The sequence below is a fragment of the Neltuma alba genome, unplaced genomic scaffold (genome assembly GCF_004799145.2).
Source record: "Neltuma alba isolate B1F8T4 unplaced genomic scaffold, ASM479914v2 tig00011284_pilon, whole genome shotgun sequence".
Taxonomy (NCBI): domain Eukaryota; kingdom Viridiplantae; phylum Streptophyta; class Magnoliopsida; order Fabales; family Fabaceae; genus Neltuma; species Neltuma alba.
This window is the reverse complement of record NW_021635993.1, coordinates 36,412-53,963: the sequence shown is the minus strand read 5'-3', so window position 1 is coordinate 53,963 and position 17,552 is coordinate 36,412. Positions and strand designations below refer to the sequence as shown.

At 35.6% G+C, this 17,552-nt stretch overlaps 2 protein-coding genes, 1 long non-coding RNA gene and 1 pseudogene across 3 annotated transcripts; 2 read left to right on the top strand and 2 right to left on the bottom strand.

Annotated features, from left to right (window-relative positions):
* Positions 1-1,824: 1,824 nt before the first annotated feature.
* LOC114711237 (RING-box protein 1a) lies at positions 1,825-3,771 on the top strand. Its single transcript, XM_028895604.1, has 5 exons — positions 1,825-2,008; positions 2,151-2,201; positions 2,280-2,339; positions 3,401-3,472; positions 3,562-3,771. Exons 1-5 carry the CDS (start codon positions 1,888-1,890, stop codon positions 3,597-3,599), a joined length of 342 nt encoding a protein of 113 aa, XP_028751437.1. The 5' UTR covers positions 1,825-1,887; the 3' UTR covers positions 3,600-3,771.
* A 1,846-nt stretch (positions 3,772-5,617) lies between these two features.
* Positions 5,618-7,406, top strand: LOC114711233 (40S ribosomal protein S3a-like; annotated as a pseudogene).
* A 1,913-nt stretch (positions 7,407-9,319) lies between these two features.
* Positions 9,320-16,113, bottom strand: LOC114711232 (protein NETWORKED 1A). Its single transcript, XM_028895600.1, has 3 exons — positions 15,886-16,113; positions 10,792-14,966; positions 9,320-10,667 (listed from the first exon to the last, which is right to left on the bottom strand). The coding sequence occupies exons 1-3, from the start codon at positions 15,986-15,988 to the stop codon at positions 9,489-9,491; spliced, it is 5,457 nt and encodes a 1,818-aa protein (XP_028751433.1). The 5' UTR covers positions 15,989-16,113; the 3' UTR covers positions 9,320-9,488.
* Positions 16,114-16,225: 112 nt separating this feature from the next.
* LOC114711234 (uncharacterized) lies at positions 16,226-17,552 on the bottom strand. The gene is made up of 3 exons (XR_003737123.1): positions 17,280-17,552; positions 17,109-17,159; positions 16,226-16,308 (listed from the first exon to the last, which is right to left on the bottom strand). It is a non-coding gene; the product is annotated as an uncharacterized LOC114711234 (long non-coding RNA).

Here is a 17,552-nt window from a genome sequence, read left to right as displayed (position 1 = left end):
TAACCTCTACCAATGTGTCAAGAGTATAGAAGGTCATGGCCTTTGAGTAAAAAATTTAAAAAATCAGTTAATATAAATCTGTACAATGCTGTTACTATTGACAAGTCAATGAGTTATATTGACAACTGTCACGGCCCATATTGACAACATATTTTCCTATTTCGCAGTAAGGATTTTTAACTACACCAACCTTTATCTTTCTCATCAATTCCTTGTGAACCATGCCCAGACAAAGCAAGCCCACCTTCAACCCACCTACAATAAACCCAAAAACAGAACACCCATAATCACCCTACCCACCTATAATAAAACCCCAACTTGAATGACCAAACACACACCAAACCAAAAACACAAGCGATTTTTGCCAATGATTGACATTAATGGAGTGGATGAGATTTTCAGATGGGAATGGGGGAGAAGCAGAATGAAATTTGGGGTTTTTTTCCCTCTTGCTTTCTGCGTATGGACTATGGAGTGCTGATTTTTAGACTGAAAAACAGGACATCTTTCAGTTAGTGTGGGTGCATCTCACCAGGGGCAGAGGCATCTTTTTACAATTCACCAAATTGCACTCAAATCCCTTTGGGACTTCAGAATCATTATCAAATTTTTCGAGACTTTTTTGTAGTATTTTGTGTTATATGGGACCTCAATATCATTTTTCTAAAGAATAATCACATCAATGTTAATGCCAACGTATCAACATAAAGTATAAAATTTATATTCACGTCATTCACAAATCATGAATATTATTGTCCATTCTTCAAATTCTATATATGACACAGCTACTTCAGCCTGGGGGACAGCACACCAACGAAAGAATCTCACCGGTCATCGGCTCTCTGGTTAAACAAAAAGGAAAAAAAATCTCACCTCCTCCTTAAAAAATGAAAATCACCTTTCTGTAATTTGGCCTGGGCTATCGACAGACTCTGCGGGGCGAGCAGCCCTCACGGTGGGCCCAGGAAATTTATATTACTTTCAAAATATAAAATCTATTTTGTAGTATAAATTATATTAAAAAACAAGTTTTTTATTTAATACCGAAGAAGTATTATTTTTAAGATAAAATAGCTAATATTACGGCATTTTCTAAAGAATTTTTTGTTTTTATTTTTATTTTTAATGAAGCTATATATATTTAAAATATAAAATTGTGTTATAATTTTTAAGAATATATCAGAACTGTTGTCATACATAATATGTCTATGTTGAAGTCTCATATGAATGATACTATTATTGCTAAAGTACTCTAGTAATTTATTAGCTACAAGCAATATAGTGGGAAATTTAGGGGAGCACCTCCAGAAAACAGGAATGAAACTTTTTTTTTTTCCCTCGGCTATCCAAAATACTCCTTCGATCCTAAATATAAAACATTTATACACACTGTATAAGGGTCTTATATTTAAGATAGAAGAAGTATATTTCTAGATGTATGAGCAATAGTATGGCTTGTACTGGGTTTTATATATTTTTTATTCATGGTGTATCCTTCTTTTAATTTTCAATTTTGGATTCCTTTTTATAATATAAAATTAGCTTTAAATCATTCAGATAAAATTCTGTTTAAATTTATATATCCTTTAATTTTAAAATTTCTGTACGAGACTCAATTTAAATCATAATTGATTTAAAATTCTGTTTCAATTAATTTAAACCATAATTGAATTAAATCAATTAATTTAATTCAATATTTCTATTTAAATTAATACATCCTTGAACTTATTTTTGTTATGCTATTTTTATCATATTATCATTATTATTAATTTATTATTCCCTATTGCCTATATATACTTTCCACTGGGTGACTGCAGACTTCGAACGTTCAAACCGCGAAGTCCCAAACTAGAATACTCTACTTGCCATCGTAAATCGGTAAATCCAATGGCCACTCTTGATTCCGACGTTCCGATGGTGCCTGCCGGCGACGCAGCCGGTCCTTCTTCCAAAAAGCCTAAGCGATTCGAGATTAAGAAGTGGAACGCAGTCGCTCTCTGGGCTTGGGGTACGCTTGTCTTGAATCTCAACCCTAACTTTTTTCCCCTCCTTATTGTCTTATCCGATTCTCTTGTTTTATGTTTTAGATTATGTGTTTGGTATCATGTGTTTGTTTGTGATTTGGTGCTCATCGAATTGTGATTGCGCAGATATTGTTGTTGATAATTGTGCTATCTGCCGGAACCACATCATGGATCTCTGTAAGTATATCTCGTTTAAATTTTCAGTCGGTGGATGCTTCATTCGCTTGAGCTAATTCTTTTCTATGACTGCTTCAGGCATTGAATGCCAGGCCAACCAGGCTAGTGCCACCAGCGAGGAATGTACCGTGGCCTGGGGTGTGTTCTAAATACCTGTAACACCTTTCTTTATTCTTCAATTAAAAATTGAACTTTGTTCTCTTAGGATTCTGATATTAATAGGACTTTTATTGTGCTCGTCCCTTTTACATATTGATTGGAGTCAGAATAATTGCATTGTGGCTCTCTTTGATGTGAAATTTAAGAAAACATGCACAGAATTTGTTGTTAGATCAGTCACTTCACATTCACTGACTTTATATTTCTCTTCTTGTGTGAATTTTGTGATGAAACTAAGGGCGTCCTACTTCTTAGTTATATCTTGACATAGTTTTTCTCTATGACTAGCTGTACGTATTTGCTAGTGGGATGGCTTATCCTGTACTTCCGGAAGTCTTGTGCTGTGTTGAGAATTTGTGTGTAATGAAGGATAAGATATGCTTAAGGGCCATCATCTTTTAAATGAAGTGTACTGCATAATTGTAAAGAAAAGCGGTAATTGTTTCTGTTTTATGTTTTAATGTATTTGTATTTAGCTTTTCAACGGACTATGGTTTATTTTTTGTTTTCATTTAGGTCAGCAATATTAAGCCTTGCATATTTGAGGATTATACTAGTATCTATATTACGGAATATTTTAATTGGTACGAGATGACTGCTTTCAATGTATCATCTTTTGGCATAATGTGATCAATTGTTTGTGCAAGTGATTAGGGACTTATTGCATTTAACCAGGGATCTGTGGTTGAGAGCTTGCTGTCAACTATCAAGGACGCTTTCAATTTTGTCAAACGTCATTTTACACTATATTTCAGTTTTGATAATTCATAATTTTAAGCAAGACTTCTTTTTTTTACACTAAAGCCCCCTAATTTGTTCTCTTAGCTTGTCATTTAAGGGGGGAGATTTATCACTTTGCGCAAAAATAATATAAGATATATACATAATACGGATAAGACTCTCCCTCCCTGTAATGCGAAATGCCGAAATGTATGTCTGTCTCTTGCGTTGCATTTCACTCTAGCAGTGTTGCTTTAGCAAATGCAGGATGACTTTAAAGTGTTGCTTTGGCTTACTTATGTAATTTTTCTTCCATTCAGGGGTATGCAATCATGCTTTTCACTTCCATTGCATCAGCAGATGGCTTAAGACCCGTCAAGTTTGTCCTTTAGGTGTGTGCCCGGTACTTCTCTTCTGTATTGACTAATATTAATTTATGGGTGGTTGTTTTGACTTATTTGGTGTTTCTTTGTTGCTGCAGATAACAGCGAGTGGGAGTTTCAGAAATACGGTCACTAGAACATACATTTTCCATGTTGATGCAAAGTTTGATTTGTCATAAGAAATTATTGTACTTTCTGATTTTTCTTGAAAGTTGAAATTGTCTTTTAACTCTGTGATTTAGTCATCAGTTTATCAATATTATCATGTACTCCTTCTATTTTTAAATATAGATATTAACTAACTAATTCATATAGCTTTAAAAAATTTAGATAAGTTAATTATTTTTAAAAAAATGTGTGGTGGTTTTTTTCCCTCTAAAATAATTTTCTTTTTAATAATTTACATTAGAGTTATACATTTTGGGAAATTTTAACTCTAGGGATGGTTTTGCAAAACAATAAATCTAAGGCAAAAGAGAATGAAATTTTACATTTACAGTCAAATAATAACACGCCAATATTTAATTTTATAGTATCATGGTAAGTTGTATTCACCGGGAACTACGGTGTGGCTGGAAAATTGGGGTGCGTTACTTATGGAGGTTCTTGTTAACTTGCCATAAAATGGGTTTCATTTTTTTTTCCTTTCAAGTAAGGTAAACGTTTGTTTATGAAAGAGTACGCTAAATATTGTCCCGATAAAATTTTTGAATTAGTGAACAAAAATTGGCTTCAATTGATTCAGTGCCAGACATTAATATTTCCCAGTTGAGCCATTTTTCCACCAAGGTTGTACTAAATATATTCCTAAATCTGTAGCAAAATTTTTTTTTTTTTTAAATGAATCAAGTCATAAATTACTCGGAAAAGTTTACCCGCCCAACATTTAGAATGTAGGGTACTTTTTTTTTTCTTTTTCTTTTGCCAACAAAATACTTATTTCCGGTTAAATTAAAACATGTTTTCAAGTTCTTAAGTTATACAGTAATACCCAGATGGAATGAAATATAATAAAAAATAATGTTACCAATATTTTTTATATTTTTTTAAAAGTGAAAAAGAATCGGAGTTGAGTAATGATACAATACCCAAAAACATTACTCTTTTGGTTCTTAATGTAATATCTCATTAATTAATTTGAGTAGATTAAAAATGTTAGTTAAATTAGTTAATATGATATGTTTTTTTAAAAATATTGTAAGCATCTTTCTTAATTTCTTTACTTGCTCTCCTATTTAATTATTATTGAGAAAATATCAATGTGGTTAATTTTTAAAAAAATTGATAAACATGTGAAATATATCTTATATATGAGACTAATATTAACGCCTCAATTAGGTTCTATGTTAAGCATATGAAGAGTAGAAATAATAAAAAAAAACCATAACTAATACTTTCATTTTATATATATATTTTTGGTGAAAACTTTCATTTTATATTTTATGTAGAATGGAGTTTATTTTTTTTTGGCAAAAGAAGTAAAGAACTTATTTTCTGATATTAAAACTCTGTTGTTTTACTACCAAAAAAAAACTCTGTTATTTGATACATAGAAAACGGATTTAGTGGGAAAAAGAAAAAGGAAAACAAATTTAAAGGGAGGGAAACTATTTCTATAATGTTCATAACAAAAATTAAGCCACTTTTGATTAAGGCTTAACTAAGAAATACTAACTTGAATCTTTACTATAAAACCAGTTGACTAATTTAAAAAGATATAGAAAATCAGTTAAATTAATCACAAATGAATATTTTTTTTCCTAAAATAATCATATACATTAGAATAGAAAACTTTTAACTACTCTAAAAATAAATAAATAAATGTACGAGATAAAATGAATTAAAATTTTATATTTAAAATTAAATTAAATTTTTAATTAGTTCTTATATTTAGAATTAAAGGAGGTAGTATTAATTCTGGCAGTAAAAAAAATATTAATAATCAAATTGTAATTTTTTTTGGGGTAAACAATCAAATTGTAATTTAATAATGTGAAATGGAGTGTAGTTCCCCAAACATGCCTCAACGATTTTTTTTGTTTTTTAAAATACGTGACAGAGCGCGGTCACTGCATAAATAAGGTTCATTGTTGTGTGGTTTGGTAGCGTAGCCGTCAGCTGCAGAGGAGTTCGTTTGTGTGTGTAACTTCCGTCATGGCAGTAGGGAAGAACAAGCGAATTTCGAAGGGGAAGCCAGGAGGCAAGAAGAAGGCGTGAGCACCTTTTCAAATTTTGTTTTATTTTCTGTCATCTTTATTTTTGATTCAACCTATCTCTGCTTCCTTGGCTTTCAGAGCCGATCCCTTCGCCAAGAAGGATTGGTTTGATATTAAGGCCCCTTCTGTGTTCCAAGTCAAAAATGTGGGCAAGACTCTCGTCACTCGCACTCAGGGGGCCAAGGTAATTTGTTTCTTGCTTTTTTTAAATTTGAATTTAGAACTCAGGTTTCATTAGCTGATTTACAAGCTGATGAGGGTCATGCGTACAGGAAGATTCGGTTGAGAGCAGAGGATGTTCAAGGGAAGAACGTTCTTACTAATTTCTGGGTATGATGGATTGCTGGAATTTATCTTGCTCGTTCGAGGATTGAATTCCTCTGTAGAACTAAATGAACTATTATATCTAATCAAATATTGTCATCATTAGGGAATGGATTTTACTACAGACAAGTTGAGGTCATTGGTTCGGAAGTGGCAAATTTGATAGAAGCTCATGTGGATGTGAAGACCACTGATACTTACACATTGAGAATGTTCAGCATTGGATTTACCAAGAGACGTGCAAACCAGGTGAAGAGAACTTGCTATGCAAAGTCAAGCCAGATCAGACAGGTAAAATTACTGAATTGTTTGTAAGATGCAACACCTTCAACTTTCATGAAAACATCAGAGCATCATATTACTGGCATTTTGCTTTAAAGTATTTAACAAGTGCGTTCCTTGTGACTTTGCTTCTGAATTTGACTATTTGAAGATTGCATATCTAGAAAGATTACTTGACTATTCAAGTAATTATTTGAAGACAGCATCATATTGCTTGCATCATTATATTTTTATATTTTCAGATCCGCAGGAAGATGAGGGAAATCATGACAAATCAGGCTACCTCCTGTGATTTGAAAGAGTTGGTCCGCAATTTCATTCCAGAAATGATTGGCAAAGAGATTGAGAAGGCAACATCCAGCATTTACCCTCTACAAAACGTATTCATCAGAAAAATCAAGATTTTGAAAGCTACTAAGTTTGATCTTGGAAAACTGATGGAGGTATCTCTACTTGGTTAAATTTCCTTTTGATATATGTTTAATTAAGGGTCCAATAAACTTAAATAGAAACCAGCTAACCTGAATAGTTACAGTTAACCCTTCCTTCTTCACATTTGATTCCAATACTTGGCATGGTCCTCTATTTCATGATTTCTTAATCAATCTTTCTCAATTTTATATCCTGTTGTAATAGAAGCTGTAATTCTTCAATAAAAATGTCCAAGGGGTGAAAATTCTCTATCATGTGATCATTAGTAAATGGATGGAAACATTTTGGTCAAATAGAAAAGGATGGAAACTTGAACCGTGGCCTGATCTCTTCTGATGCCTTTGCTGTCTTCTACCTGTAGGTTCATGGTGATTACTCCGAAGACGTTGGTGTGAAGGTAGATATACCTTCAGATGAAACAATGACCGAGGCAACAACCGAAGTTGTTGGAGCTTGATTGACAATGCTTGCTTAGTTTTAGTTTAGAAGTTGTACTACATTAGCTCCACTGAAGTTTAGTTTTACAAAGTCCACCCTTTGTTATTTTCTCTGGTGGAGCAGTTTTGTAGTGAGATTGAATAAAATACAGTTGGGAACATTCAATATATGTGTACAAACAATTTGAACATTCAATATATGTTTACAAACAATTTGTTTTTTAACAAATAATTTGTTCTTTCTGTTACCAAGCTTGGGTGGAGATTTCTTTAATTTAATTATGCCCTTGAAAATGGTTTTCCTGGATATTGTTGATTTTAAGTTCTTACAAAAATTTGACAAATGAATATTTTTAGCAACTTAACTATAAAGTAAGGGGGTGTTTGGATGAAATCAAACCATGGTTTGGAAAATAGCTTCTGGAGAATAGATTCTAGAGAAAATAAATTTTGTGAACAAGTGATTCTGAGAAGTGAGAGTATTTGGATAGTTGTTATCAGAAGCACTTTTTATATATACAAATTATTAAAAAAGACATAAGTTAATATGATAATTACATAAAAGATAGATTTTATGATATATTTTAATTTGAAGGAATAAAATTGTTAATAATATATTTTTTACCAACATAATTAATACTCCCTCCGTTTCTTATTATAAGAAACATTTGATGCTTATGGCATATTCCTATATATAAGAGACACTTAAAAGTTGTCTCTGCTTTTTTGTGTTGATTTCCTATTTTACCCATATTTATTGTCTCCAACTCACACACTCTCTCTCTCCCACTTTTCTTTCTTTCAATAATTTAATTGTTTTCTCTCATGCTCTCTCTCCTTATTAATGAGGGTATTTTTGGAAAAAATTATATTTTTTACACATTGATTGTTCTTAACTAATTTTAACTGTTTTCTTTTATTAACGTAATTCGGTTATTCGTCTCTTATAATAAGAAACGGAGGGAGTAATACATAAGATAATATAATTAATGAAGATATAAGATTAATATGTTTATAAAAAATTAATTGCGGGATGTTGAAGTCATATTATTGTTGAGATTTACTCTGACAGGCACAATCATACTTTCCAATTTGAGCCAAAAGCAGAATGAATTCACTTCTCCTGAAACCAAGGTTTTGATCCAAACCATGGTTTTAGATTATGGCATCAAAATTGATGTTGTTTGGGTGACATTTCACCCAACCTATGGTTTTGCCTCCCAAACCATGGTTTTGGAAGTCACCCAAATAGACCCTAAGAAAACAATTCACTGTGGACTTGATTATATGAGAAGAATTTTGTCTTGATATGTGTGAAAATGCTTTTTTAATTGCTTTTGAGGGGTTTCAAACATCCCTTAACGGGGCTTGGCATGTTGGGCAAATAATTAATATCCTCTTTTAATTTTTTGTTTGTTTGAAAGAATTTAATTTTTTTTGGTTTGAAAGAAAACAATAAATGGAAGATAATTTAATAATTATAATACAATTTAATAATTATAATACCTTTAGTCTATTGCTCTATTAAAATATTTGTTGTTAATCTTAGTAATAAACGGAAAAGATTTATGTATCTTAAATAAAAAATCTTAGATTTATATTCATATCATTCTTTTTGTTAAATTATTTTTCAATTACCAATAATGAATTTACAATTTTATTTATTTAAGAACCTTGATTCAATAAAATTACATTGGCTTATCATACACACAAGTGAAGGACATTTCAGTCAATTGATAAATATTCCCAGCTTTAAACCAATTTTCAGTTTATATTGGATGGAATCATGATTTATTCAAATTTAATGATGGAATTTCCATTACAACAAAAAGGAATAACTGAAAAAAAGAAAGGAAAGGAAAAACAAACCAATAAGTGTCAGTGTAATCTTATTTCCCTTCCATTATCTAGTGGTGGGACACTTTGACTGTTACCAGGGCCTCGTCTAAAGCTTGAACTCTGAACTGTCTCTACGCAGTCCCTACTCCAAGGCCCTGTCCAGATTCCTCGGATAACAAACCTGATCTCTTGGACTCTTACAATATGTTGTGGTCCAAGATCAGTTCGATAATTCAAAAATTGTTTCGCTGTCAGTACAGCCATAATAGTGCAATTCCATCACTTTATTATGTCACACAGTATAACTTTTTTCACAAGTTAAAATATTATCAGAATAAAGAAGTTAAGCATTAGCAGAACAAACTTCATCCCTTATTGTTTGTGATAAAGCTTCATTTCACTGGCTAAAATAAGAATTCATATGCTAGTTTTACTATCAGAAACATTCCAAGATCAAGAAAATAGTTACAGCAATCTGCCTCTAGTTTGTCTACCTTAGTCCTCTTTAGTTGAAGTCCTGGAACATCCACAAAAACGCCATTTGAGGCGCCTTTTGCCACTTTTCTTGCGAAGGTGAATAAAGTCCCCCAGCAGAACATCTGTTCGTCCAGAAAACCTGCCTTTCTCTTTGCTTGTCTTTTCATCAGCCAATTTCAGCAAAACATATTGGATGTTCTGCACCTCAAACTGCAATCTCCCTATCTGTTCAGAACCTCTTCGTGCCTGCTCGGTTATTCTTTTTCTGTTTGTGTGTGCACCATTTTCCAACTCCACTGAAGTCTCCCTGACTAAAGATGACGAACTCGCTTGGATATCTCTACTCAACCGATCATTGAGGTCCACTAATTGTGCCACAGCTTCGTCTACTTCTTCTACTTGTCTTTTGACTGTCTCAGATTTAACATCATTGCCCTTCTTGCTTCTCTTACCTGTTTCCACCTTCTTTTTTAAGTCTTGCACAGTTAGCTTCAGCATGTTTAATTTCTGAGCATCAGAGGCAAGTCTGGCCAAGATCTTTCTGCCCTTGAAATCTTGACCTCTCTCTCTTGTAGTTTTTGATAACTCGAGTTTGTCAACACCCAATTCCTTCTCAACCTCCAGTTCTGAAGATGAATTTTGGTATCTACCTGAACCGTTTGACTCATGGCATGTGATTACATCGTCCACTGGAGCAACATCCTGTCTCTTTGCTTCACTGCGCTGCTCAGCGGCTTCCCATAACTCAAGCATCTGGTCATCAGTCCCTCGACTCCTACTACCATTTCCTCTCTTGCACTTCTTAGAGATCGGACTATCTGAGACTTGATCAAGCGGAATGTCTTTCATCAAAGAACCATTTTCATATTTCGGCTTCTGTGACTTGAGATCATCTACAGAGTCATCCTTAAGTTCCATCTCAACTTTTCTGATGTCATTTTCTGGATATGGGGCAGCTTTTGACTCTGAGTCTCTGGTCATTTGCGTTGGAGCTTCTGCTTCAACATTGGACACGGTAATCAGGCTTTTCTCAAATTGTCTTTCAAATTCTTCCCCCATTACCTTTTCAACCTCCCTAATTCTTGCCTGTATTTTCAGCAAATCAGAAACCCCATCTGGTAATGGCGTCAAAGCCTTTTCATTCTCTTCTGATCCTTGACAGCTGTGCTGTTGAGGACAAATTTCAACCTCTTCATCCTGTATAAGCATTCATGAAAAACAAAGGTAAGTAGAATATACATCTATTAACTGCATGAGCTCAAGCTTTTGACAAGAAAAAAAGAAGAGGGTAAACACATTGATGAGGTCAAAAGAGTATTACCTGCTGTTTTCCCTGGCCTTCAACAGAAGATCTCCCGGTCCGATGAAGAGCAGTGTATTCTAAAGATTCAAAGTCCCCCTTCAAAGAAGTAATAACTGGAGTATATGCAGATAACTGGCCCTTCAGCCCTTGAACTTCACTTTCCAGCAGACCAATATTATCTCTCATGCGTTCAATCTCCAGGCTTTTTGCCGTGCTTTCATCTTGAAGTCTGGTGCAAACTCCAGAGAGTTCATTTACTTTATTTTCAAATAATGCTTCATTGATGGATGAAATCTGAAGATCGAAATAGAATGTTGCAGCTTCAGCCTCCCAAAGTTCAGATTCATTTATTTTCTCAAGCAGCTCTGAATTCAAAGATTCTTCCCTGGCTCTCTGTTGCTCAACTTGCTGTCGTAATAATCCAATCTCAGACAGGATATTTCTGTTTGCCACATTAAGGTGCTCAGACTCCTTTCTCTGATTCAAGCATTCTTCTGATATTTCAAGAACCTGACTCTCTAGATTTTCCTTGATCAGTCTTGATTCGTGGCATTCCATCTTCAGTTCTTCAACACATCTGCAAAGCTCTGCATTCACTGTCTCCGCCGCCTTCAGCTTTTGTTCCATTTCTAATATCTCTGCTTCTTTCTTTTTGAGAATTTCCTCAGCCTTTTCAATTTGATGACATAAATGATTATTTACGTTTTTGGCTTCCTGAAGTTCTTCGCCCATCCTCTCAATTGTGTCATTCAGGTACTCATTATCTACACCTTTTAGCACCAATTTTTCATGCATCACTCCTACCTGCTGCTTGAGGTCACTGCTTAGATGATGAAGAATGTTCAGATGTTCACCAAGTGCTTCATTTTCCAAGAGCTTCTCAGCAGCAAAGCTCTGATAAACCACATTGAGGTTGCTTAGAGTCAGTGCCTCATGGAGGATTTCACAGCAATCATTGTCAGAAATGGAAATTGCATCTTTGAGATCCAAAACACTCTTAACCAATGAACTATTCTCCTCAAGTGCCTTGCCATTTTCCTCCTGCAGAACCAAATTTGTTCCTTGCAAGTCCAGTAGCTCCACGTGCAGATCTTCCAAATTGGACTTCAACATATTCTCCTTTTCCTCTCCCTTGATTACTTCATCCCTTAAATTACTGTTCATCTCCAAAAGTTCAAGCTTATCCTTCTGCAACATTTCATGCTGCTCTATCAGGATGCTGAGCTCCTGCTTCATGGTCTTTGTCTTGGACTCCAGTTCTGCTCCCTCAGATTGCAATTGACAAAGTAGAGTTAAGAGGACAGAGTTCTCTACCAGCATCTGCTGCTTCTCATCCTGGCTTCTCACAAAAGAACCTTTCAACCCCTCAATATTATCCAAGATATGAAGTATATGCTTTTCCTCTAGCTTCAAAAGTTTGCCATTCCCATCATCATGATCAATTCGAAGAGCCCCACATACTTGATGAATCCCCATTCTCAACTTTCTAATTTCTTCTAACAAAAACTCTATTTCCATCTGTTGCTCAAGATTTTCACATTCCAACTCAGAGACGACTTTATCAGAAAACTTTGATGCCTCAACATGTTTTTCACACTCATCTAATAAGGCCAAGTTCTTCTGCTCCAAGTCTTCCACAAACCTCTGCAAAATGAATATCTCAACCTGAGCATTTACAGCCTTGTCAAGTTCTTCCTCAAATTCTTTCTTCCCCAACCTACGTTCCTCTTGTAGCAGATGGACAAGGTTCTCCAAATTAGTCAGTCGAGCCTCACTTGAATGTTTATGGCTAACATGCTCATCTTTTTCCACCAAAAATGAAGCACGAAGTTCTTCTACCTGATTAATTGTGCAATCTTTTTCCCTCTCCACATCAGTGTATTTTTCTTCTAGTGTTGCAAACCTCTTTTCCAAATCACCGAGTCTTGCTTCTACACTTTCCAATTGAGATACCAGAGTGCTTCTTTCATTTAGAAGATTAGACTTCTCATCATTCAGCAACTTGCAGAATTCGTCTAAGCTATTTGATTTAGCCCTCAAACCTTCAAGCTCAATGCTGGCATCAGATAGGGACTTCTCCAGTAAAATATTCTTTTCCAACAACTTGTGCATACTTTCAGTGATTATTTGTAACTGTGAAAACAGGGTTGATTTTTCAGCAATAATGACTGATTTTTCTTCCTGAAGAACTTGGCAGCTCTCCTTAAACTTCTTCACTTCACTTCTCAAGCCATCCAACTCATCATTCAAATTTGACAGGGAACTTGCCATATCGGCATTTTCACTTGAAAGTTTATCTATCTCCTTTGACTTTTCATAAAGGGCTTCTTTCTCAAGTCGCTCCATTTTGCAGACATCCTTTAGGTTTGAGTTTTCATTTTGTAAATCTTTCACAGTTGCTACAAAACATTCAGGATCCAAACCAACATTCTTCAGTTGTTCTAGCATAGCCTGATATCTCTTATTCAAGGCCTGGATTTCGTTCTTCATTTCATGAATTTCCTGCTGGAGAGCATTGCTTTCTTCATATTTAGCAGAAAACTCCTGTTCAAGTTTCTCTTTAATCTCCTTCAATTTAGAGATTTCCATTTCCTGATTTTGTAATGAGCTAGTAGAAGAAATATTAAGTTCATGAAGAGTCCTGTTCTCTGCAACAATCTTTTGCACTTCTTCCTTAAATCCTTCTTTGGAAAGTTCTAACTCCTTCAGTAGCTGAAGCCCATGATTAAGCTCCAAAGAAAGAGATTTTTGCTCCTCTTGTGATTGGGAGTACAACTTCTGCAAGGTCTGCAAAGTGGCTTCGATTTGAAGAAAGTTAGAATGTTCTTCCTGTAGCAGAGTCTGAAGCCTCTCCAACTCAGCATGCTTCTCTAAGAGCTCTTTATCTTTTATAGCAATCTTCTGCACTAGATCATCAGCCTCCAGACGAAGAGATTGATTTGATCTCTCCAACATATCACGATGCTTTTCAGAATTCCTTAATTCCTCAGCTCCAGTCTCAATCTCTTTACTCAATCGGTCAGAATTTTTTTGCGCCTGCAAAATTTCACTCTCCATTTTGGTTATTGTCTCCATACACTGCTCGTACAGGATAGCTACAGCTTCCTTCTCAGTATGCAGTTCAGCAAGCTGTTTCCTGAGTGCTTTAATTTCAAATTCTGCCTTTTCGATTTGCCCATTTAGCATTCTGGATTTCTCCTCAGCATGAAATACATTAGTTTCTAAAACAGATATTTTATCAAGGCATTGTTTATACTGAAGAAGAACAGCATCCTTCTCAGCCTCCAATCTGGCAATTTCTTCCTTGAGATTTTTTGCTTCAGTTTCTGCATTAGCAGCCCTCTCATCAAGACCCTTAGCATGCTGCTGCACCATAGATAACATTGCCTCCAGGCTAGCTATCTTCTGTAAACACTGATTGTACTGAGCTAGACCAGCATCCCTCTCAGCTTTCAGCTCTGCAAGAGCCTCCCTCAATATTTTGATTTCAATTTCAGCTTTACTAGCTCGTTCATCAAGGCCTCCAGCATCCTTTTGAGTCTTATTAAGCTCTCTTTCCATTTCAGATAACTTCTCCAAACTCCTCTGATACTGAAGAAGGATATCATCCTTGTCAGACTGTAATCTGGCCAGGGCTTCCTTCAAGCTTTGAACTTCGCCTTCTACTCTCCCTGTATGCTCAGAATCATAATTGATCTGATTCTTAACCTTCTGTTTTCCAGCTGGTGACTGAGAAGACCCATAAATTTCATTCAGCTGCTTCAGACCCTTTTTGCTTATGCCATAGTCTGTTTCCTCTGCGTTCCCTCCGTTCTTTTTCAAATTATTGCGGATTGACGAAAGTGCAAGTGCATCACTCTGTAGGTTATCTGGCTCCATGAATGCACGAATTGGATGAGGAACTTCTGGCGTGTGTGGCTCGGCCCCAAGGCCACAAGAACCAGATGGCAAATTATCATTCAACATATGTTGAGCTTCGTTGGGAAATGCTTCTGCCATGGTTTTGTGGGCCTGGCGTAATTCTACTGTTGCATGATCATACCTTTCTGCTAGAGCTCGGTATGCTCGGTAGAACTCCTCAACTAATTTCATGAGTTCAGGGCGCTTCTTATAGTACATTTCTGCCCTCCTTGCAAATGAATCAGCATCCTCTTCAATCAGCTTGATCATTGATTTTACTTTGACATCCATGTCTGTAAAAATTTTAATTAAGTCAACCACAAGTTTCTGAACTAAACAACTCAAGCACAAACTCTATTTGCTTCTTTTTCCTTATCTAATCACATTAAAGGCCCACGTTTCACAAATTATAGCAACCGTATTTTTTTCCCTTCTCTTTGATCAACCTCTTTCCCGAGTCACATAGAATCTATTAACGTCAAAATTGTCCTCTGACAAACAGATTATATTTAGCTTCTAGCTGTGAGTTTTTTTTTTTTTGGGTTGGGGAGGGGGGGAATCCACTGCAAGAGGAGTTATTCAATGTAACATTCAAATGTCATTTCCCCTGCGTGTGTTTCATGATAACAACTTGCTTCGATTCATTTTGTGTTCTTATTTTATTTTATTTTTGCAAAGCAAGTTTAAGAAGTAGCAGACCAATCTAGCACTGCAGGTCCATATTTCCACTTCTATACTTAAAAAAAACAAAAATTATTTAAGACAACAAAGTCAAACTACAATAAAAATATTCATTAATAATGGATCAGTTGGTATAAAAGCTAACTTGACTGCTAGAGACTTAATCTACTTTATCGAGAACATTCAAAACAATATATATATATATATATATATATTTCCAAGTTCATGACGTTTTATTGGCATCAGTCACAGCTAACCAATAACATAGTGATCCATAAAACGGAGCAGACAGGCAAGTAGTATGGAGTATTATATTTCCATGTTGATCCCTTCCCACATTTCCCCTTTCTCGACAAAATGGAAATTTGCAGGGATGAAAATATAAAACAATTAATATGGCATATTCTCAACCGACACGCCTAATAGGTTCTGCTGAAATAAATAGCATCACCTTTACGACACAAAAACTGCTGAAAACCGGACTTTGTGTGACAATGGTAGAGAGTTCAGACGTAGTGGAAAATGTCAAACCTGTAAGGTTCTCCTGAAGCCATTTTGAGTTCTTTGGGCTGATGTGGCTATCCCACCACCAAGAATATAAGCGCCTGGACTCAGAATGTAACAAAGTTGCCATGACTCCAGCTAATAACAACAGCGCAGCTGGTTTTGTTACGGCAAAGGCCTGGGAATGGTTCCAAGCCAGACTATTATTCTATGGATTCCGACCACCTGTCTTGTTCTACTTTGAGACTATTGTACCTAATATCAAATGATTATATACTCAATATAGTTAGAAAAGATAGATAGAGATATGAGAGAAATCCAGTCGTACTGCTTAGAAGATGGAAATTGCTCCAACATCAATGCTGTATTACCTTCCCAATTGGACCTAGCTCCAAAATCTGAGAGCATAGCCTTGTATCAACAGCTTCTAAAGTTCAAAATCAGAATTAACTGTGAAGAAAAGAGGAATTAGAAAATGTGAGACTAAAATACATCTTTAAAGCTGCCAGGCAATGAGGGCCGGGGACAATCAAAAGATACTTGTCAACAAGCCAGATAAAATACCCTCTATGACGCGCAATTTCTGGACTTAAAAAATTTAAACAGTAGATCCTGAGGGTGAGAAACCAAAATTAAAAAAAACTACACACCCCTAATGATCAACTGTGGCATCTAGAGCTTGAAGGGGAAAAGAAGAAGGGACAAGAAAGAGGAAACCGTGATTGGAACTAAAATTCAAGGAACAGCAGCTTCAACAGGGATTGAAGAATGTTGGTAAAACTGATCTGTTGACGAGATTAAAAGCCTACCAAGAGGTTGGATGGTAAATGTGATCAGCAATCGCCAGTTACCACTCAGAGCAACATCATTCTGTCAAACTTGGTGTCGAGAAAATCGAAAAAAGAATCGTGCTTTACTCCAAATTTGCTAAAGCACGCCCCAAAAGTATGAAATCTTAGCAACGGGATCTCATCTTCCCTTTCATCTATCCTACAAGCTCTCCATCTCTCCGACGAACCTGCCTCCCTTCTCTCTCCTCTAACCTTGTGATGGGTCACATACTGTGTTCTCAGACGCTAGCTCTGACACTCTAGGAAACCATGGCATTCAGACCACGAAGGAATCAATAAAAAACAAGGAGGACACGGAAACGGAAACGGCGACACCAAGAGGAACAGAAAGCATATCACAGAGGGATTGAAGAGTTCTGCAGAAACTGATCTGTTGAGTGTTAAGGATCAAAAACTTACCAAGTAAACTAAATGGCAGGCACTGATCAGCAACCCAACAAGCGGCTACCACTGAAACAGATATCATTACCTCAAATTCAGAAATGGACATCAAGATTCAAGAATATCGCAAACAGAATCAAAGTTTAGTCCAAACTGCATCAAGTACAACAACAGGGCAAGAAATCTCACAATGGGATTCCCTTTAGCAGCAGCTTATCTTCCATTTCACCCCATTTTTTTGCTTCAATCTCAGCGACGACGCAAGGACCAGCCCACTTCCCTTCCCAGTTCTCTCTCCTTGAGATGCGTTCTACTTCACGTTATATTCTAAAGATGCTGGCTGTCTGACACTCCCATGACTCATCAACTGTGAAAAGGACGACGCAGAGTGGGCAGAAAAGTACGGGATTTTGTTGCTTTTGATAATATTCTCTTATTTTGGTGACTATCGAATGGGAAATC